Source organism: Carcharhinus amblyrhynchos, chromosome 20, assembly GCF_965287045.1.
Source record: "Carcharhinus amblyrhynchos chromosome 20, sCarAmb.v2.hapA, whole genome shotgun sequence".
In the NCBI taxonomy this organism is placed as follows: Eukaryota; Metazoa; Chordata; class Chondrichthyes; order Carcharhiniformes; family Carcharhinidae; genus Carcharhinus; species Carcharhinus amblyrhynchos.
The window spans coordinates 44,146,342-44,152,449 of record NC_137343.1 but is presented as its reverse complement, the minus strand read 5'-3'; the positions used below and the strand labels follow the sequence as shown (position 1 = coordinate 44,152,449).

Below are 6,108 nucleotides of genomic sequence, written 5' to 3'. Positions count from 1 at the left end.
AAGCTGCCCTTCTTTAAAGCTAGTCGGTAGGATTTGTTAACGCGTTCCCCGTTGGAGTTTAAACATGCATTGCGCCCTTGGGCGATAACTCTTAGACTGAATGGAAATCGAAAACACGGGGGCTTGAAAAAGGAGATACGCATCATGCAATGGTCTGCCAGTAGCCTACTCTGCACTATAGTTGGACCTTTCTTTCAGCTGAAGAATTATTTAAAGTCGCATTCGGTTAAATGGCAATGTGAGGTTGAATCTTGTCGGTTTGAACGAATCTCAATTCATCGCCAATGTAGCATAATTTAAACATTCAGATGTCTCTTTTTAAAATCAATTAATGTCATTTCCCATGAACTCAATAGCGTCGCTACTGGGTGACGAAATTTACATTCAACAATTTCAGTATGTTATAAATTAGTCTGGTGTTAATAAATGTGGAATATTAACTTCAACAAACGTCAAGCGGACTAATTCCAAGCATCCAATCAACAGTCGTGGGGTGTTAGACATTTGCATAACTCATGCATGCGGACGTGATATCCGGAGCTGTAAATGTTCTTAAAGAGAGGTTTAGAAGCCGCCGAATTATTAGATACAAGTCGGGAAATATTTTGATCTGATCTGGATCAGAATTTACAAAATGAGCGAGTGGCTTCTTGTTTTCAGCTTTACGGCTCTTTGTTTGCAATGTAAGTACGAGTCTGGATTTTTAAAAAATCGTTCTCTTCCCCGATCAAATCAAATCAATCCCAAATCATATACTTGATTTGGTCGAACAGGACTGCTGAACTGTTTACGGAAGAGTCGCTAAGCAATCACGTTTAATTTTTTCTTTAGGTACCAACGCTGCTTCTGTGCTAACTCAATCAGCGTCCGTCTCAACTTCACTGGGAAAAACCGCCACAATCACTTGCACCATGTCCGGCGGCAGCATCAGCGGTTACCACACCAGCTGGTACTGGCAGAAACCTAAAAGTCCCCCTGGCTTAGTTTGGAGGGACTATGATTCTTCCAGACCTTCGGGGATTCCTGAGCGATTCACTGGATCGAAGGACACATCGAGAAACGTTATGCGGTTAACCATCTCCAATGTAAAGGCCGAAGATGTCGCTGAATATTACTGTGGTGCCTGGGAATACACTGTCGGTGGATTCGTTTTCGGAAAAGGAACGAAACTCTATGTGGGCGGTGAGTAGAATTTTCGCCATGTACATCCAAGATTGTTAAACTTCAAATTCTCAATTTATCTAGCAGCGCAGAAATTCTTTGGAACAAACATTAACAATTCATGCATGATGTCTTAGGGATAAGTCTGTTTTCAGTTTGATGCCAAATGCTACAGAAAATAGTTGTTCGAACACGAGGAAAGTCTGAGGGAGTTGAGGTTATTTTCGTTAGAGAGAAGAAGGTTAAGAGGTGACCTAATTGAGGCATACAAGATGATCAGAGGGTTAGATAGGGTGAATAGTGAGAGCCTTTTTCCTCGGATGATGATGGCTAACACGAGGGGACATAGCTTTAAATTAAGGGGTGGTAATTATAGGACGGATGTCAGAGGTAGGTTCTTTACTCAGAGGGTAGTAAGGGCGTGGAATGCCCTGCCTGCAGCAGTTGTGGACTCGCCAACTTTAAGGGCGTTCAAATGGTCAGTGGATAGGCATATGGATAATATCGGAATAATTTAGGTTAGAGGGTCATTAGATTGGTTCCACTGGTCGGCGCCACATCGAGGACTGAAGGGCCTGTACTGCTCGGTAATGTTATATGTTCTATGTTCTAACATCTTCGTTTTTTTATTTGGAGCGACATTGCGATTGAGCTTGCCGAAATTTAATTGAAATGCATCCATAATACGTGTTCACCTGCATGGGATGCTATTGAGAAACATAAAGATGCTTGGTATTTACTTTATATCACTTTGCAATTAAAGTATCTGATGTGGAGTTTTAATATGCATATTAAGAGGCATCATTACGTGAAATATTTTACAATTCCCCTACGCAATGTTATTAAGTCGTCGCATTCAGGGAGCTGGAGCCTTTGCATTTTCTGGGAAGATTCAGTGATCTTTATACTCATTAGAAATAGTTCCGTTGTTGCGACATTTTCAACATTGTGTTTCATGTCAGTCACTTATTTAAAATTTCACCTGTAAATAACATATGATAATAATACATCCCGATTAGATCAGGAATTTTTATATCAATTGCACATTTTAAGAATCCGACGTGCTTTTTGAAGATGGGGTAGTGAGATGTCAGTGATAAAATGGAAATAGTGACTTGTTTTCTTATGAGAGCCTTTACGGATGAGGACGGTAATCTCTGTTTGGTATGGTAAGTAAAATAAAAAAATACTGGCTAGAGAGAGATTAATTGAATTCCATCAAGTTGAACTTCCTTGGTAATTTCTGAGAGCTCACTGATTTTCATCAAGAAATCAAGGCAACTTACTTCCGACAACTGAGCATATGTTTTTCGCTATTTTCTTTCCTGAGATTATAGGAGGGCGCAAAGCAGGAGACGCTCTGCAATTAATGGCATGGTACTTTTCCCCCATCTCTCTCAGCGTATGCTGTAGGAGTGTATAAGCATCAGACGTTGGTCACAAGCAGAGTTTACAAGCGCTGAGAGAATACTACCTTCGAATCTGATTCATTTTATACGAATGTTGCTGCGGGATCAGTAAATAAAAGTAAATCCCAGATTCAAGAGAATGTTTGCAATCTCTTTGCGCAATTCCAGGAGCAGCAAAATGTCACAATTCGAAATTTCTTCCCCATCCTCGTCCGAATGATTGCTTGAAAAGAAGCATTTTATTATTTCGAACTTCTTGCTTTATTTATTATCACCATGCTTCAAAGTGCTTTGTGTGCGACCTGATATTGTGCTGTAAGGTGCCACTCAGTATTCCTTTATAGTGCTATTAGGAAGTAGAAATATTTCAGGTTTCTGTAGCAAATGATTCGCTCTATGGGAACCTAAAATCTGAAATATCTGGAAGCATTTAAATCAAGCGTTGTTTGGAGATTAACTTTGCCCGGGGTAGTAGTAGTTCCAGCACTTAATCATAACCAATCGAAAAACAATTCAGGCACTTGGATGCTGCTTTGTAAGTTGGAACAGTCTGGGACACGTTTCTCTGGAAGAGAGTGTTGCAGGAGGGTTGTGGGCACCATTTCATACACCGCTACAAAATTGATAACTTCCTAGACCTTGACGAGGTATTTTCACTTCCGTGTTTCCCCAAATACATAGCGTATATCTATTACATAGTCACTAATGAAATGAGTGAAAAATTTGAAAGATAACGCTGTACGCAGCGGCCTGTAATTTACCGCCGCATGCACTGGGCACTGAAAACAATGCCAGTGTTTTTAGGGAGGAGATAACAAATGTATTTATTCATTTTTTAAACTTTATGTATTAGTGTCATATGCCGGCTATCTTTTAAACAGCATTTAGATAGTTACATGGGTCCTATGGGTATAGAGGGATATGGGCCAAATGCAGGCGATTGGGATTAATTTGGGTGTTTAAAAAAAAGGCGGCATGGACATGTTGGGCCAAAGGCCTGTTTCCATGCTGGAAACCTCTATGACTCTACGATTATAATAGCACATGCAATGAAGTTACTGTCAAAATCCTCTCGTTGCAACACTCAGGTGCCTGTTCGGGTAGACTGATGGAGAATTTAGCAAGGCCAATGCACCTAACCAGCACATCTTTCGGACGGCACCAGGGAGAAATGAAAGAAGGATCTGGGATAGGATTAGATGCAGTAGGGTGAGAAGAATCTCCGGTGGAGCATAAATATCGCCATAGACCATTTGGAGAAACTGGCCTGATTCCCCGCTTAATCTTGCGTATAACAATCCAACTGAGGTTGTCGCCCTGAACGTTAACATAGAACATAGAACATAGAACACTACAGCACAAACAGGCCCTTCTGCCCACAAGTTGCGCCGACCAGATCACCTACCAACCTACAGACCTATCTATAACCCTCAATCTCATTAAACCCCATATACTCATCCAGAAGTCTTTTAAAAGACCCCAGCGAGTTCGCCTCCACCACCACTGACGGCAGCCGATTCCATTCACTCACCACCCTCTGAGTGAAAAACTTACCCCTAACATCACTTCTGAACCTCCCTCCCCGCACTTCTGAACCTCCCTCCCCGCACTTCTGAACCTCCCTCCCCGCACCTTAAATCTGTGTCCTCTCGTAGCGACCATTTCAAACCGGGGAAATAGCCTCTGAGAGTCCACCCTATCTATTCCTCTCAACATTTTGTAAACTTCTATCAGGTCGCCTCTCAACCTTCGTCTCTCCAGGGAAAAGAGTCCCAGCTCCCTCAACCTAACTTCATAAGGCATGCCTCCCAGTCCAGGCAACATCCTTGTAAATCTCCTCTGCACCCTTTCAATAGCTTCTACATCTTTCCTATAGTGAGGCGACCAGAACTGCGCACAATACTCCAAATGAGGCCTGACAAGGGTCTTATAAAGTTCCAGCATTACCTCCCGACTCCTAAACTCAATCCCTCGATTAATGAAGGCCAGTACACCATACGCCTTCTTGACCACCTCCTCCACCTGCGAGGCCGATTTAAGAGTCCTGTGGACCCGGACCCCAAGATCCTTCTGCTCCTCAACACTACTCAGACTTCTGCCCTTAATAGTGTACTCGTTCATCCCGTTGGTTCTGCCAAAATGGACGACAACACATTTATCCGCGTTGAAGTCCATCTGCCACTTCTCCGCCCAGTCCTGCATCCTATCTATGTCCTGCTGCAACTTTTGCCATCCTTCCAGATCATCCACAACACCACCGACCTTCGTGTCATCAGCGAATGTTGAATTTACGTAGCAATGTTCGCCATTCATTTGGTGGTGCCGGCACGGTGGTATAGTTGTGGAAAAGCTGTTCACTCCGCTGCCTCACAGAGCCGCAGGATTCGATTCTGTGCTTAGAAAAGGTGCTCTCTCGGACTGTAGGTGCACTGTAGGGCTGCTGTGCTTTTATGGGAAGAAATCGGGATCTTTAGGGTTTAATCAAAATATGAATGAATATTATTCACAATGTACGGTGCCCTCTGATACTCTATAATAAACCTAAGTACTCTGTGATGAGATAAGGCTCTCATGCTCCAACATATAAATTACATAGTTAAATGGAAATTTTTTTTTTAATTTTGACTGCATCTAATTCGTCAGAGACGTTCATACGTTGTTCCTACTTTTCTTTACAGAGCCTAAGGCCCCCATTGTCTCTGTCCTTCCGCCTTCATCGGATCAAATCAAAGAAAAGGAGAAGGCCACTCTGGTGTGTTTTCTTTATGGCTTTAATCCGGGAGTTGTGGAGGTTGAATGGACTGTAGATGGCAGCGTCAGAGGAAATGGCGTTGAGACCAGTCGTGTACTGCAAGAGGCGGACAACACGTTCAGTGTGAGCAGTTATCTGACTCTGTCAGCCTCAGAGTGGAACTCACACGAGCTTTACTCCTGTGTGGTCAAACACGAGGCCCTAGCAAACCCGCTTAAAACAACTATAGAGAGGTCTAGCTGTATCTGATGCAGGAATACTGAGTATTCTTCAATTGTAACCTTACTGAATTTCAGCGGAGCAAAATTGGAACGTAAAGGTGAATTTTTATTTTAAATGCTGTATTTGAAATAAGAACAAAAACCCAATTAGTTTATGCCAAACCATTGTGAGGATGTGCTGCACTGTAATAAAATTATTCTTTCAGTGTGTCAGTTTATAATATCTTTTACTTACTTCAATTTTCTTCGAATTTCTGGCCATTTTAAATTTCCTGATGGCGAGGCCGTATCCCTATAATCTTTTGGACATTTATAGAAAACACTTGTTCGAAGTAACGATTTTACAAAATTAATGGTTGGTCACTTGGCGCCGATATAACCCATCAAATGCTACATTGGCTTTAATACCTTGCATAATGATTGAAATACCTTCTGTCTGTGATGGAGTTAATCATTCGCCCTTGTTCTGTGTGACCTCAGTTTGGAACCAAATACAGTCGCAGGGCAAGCTTGGAAAATATATATGGTAATCAGGACCCATCAGAACCAGGTGGGAAGCTGAGCT

General features: G+C 42.2%; 1 protein-coding gene across 1 annotated transcript; it reads left to right on the top strand.

Annotated features, from left to right (window-relative positions):
* The first annotated feature begins 603 nt into the window (after positions 1-603).
* On the top strand, positions 604-5,751 carry LOC145356122 (immunoglobulin lambda-1 light chain-like). Its single transcript, XM_080208733.1, has 3 exons — positions 604-683; positions 832-1,182; positions 5,249-5,751. Exons 1-3 carry the CDS (start codon positions 635-637, stop codon positions 5,569-5,571), a joined length of 723 nt encoding a protein of 240 aa, XP_080064859.1. The 5' UTR covers positions 604-634; the 3' UTR covers positions 5,572-5,751.
* The last annotated feature ends 357 nt before the right edge of the window (positions 5,752-6,108 follow it).

Excerpts from the sequence above, each read along its gene's own strand:
- LOC145356122 (XM_080208733.1), top strand. The coding sequence starts at position 635 with ATGAGCGAGTGGCTTCTTGTTTTCAGCTTTACGGCTCTTTGTTTGCAA. Across the intron at positions 684-831 it reads TACGGCTCTTTGTTTGCAAT|GTACCAACGCTGCTTCTGTG; the intron begins GTAAGTACGAGT and ends TTTTTTCTTTAG. Across the intron at positions 1,183-5,248 it reads AACGAAACTCTATGTGGGCG|AGCCTAAGGCCCCCATTGTC; the intron begins GTGAGTAGAATT and ends TTTTCTTTACAG.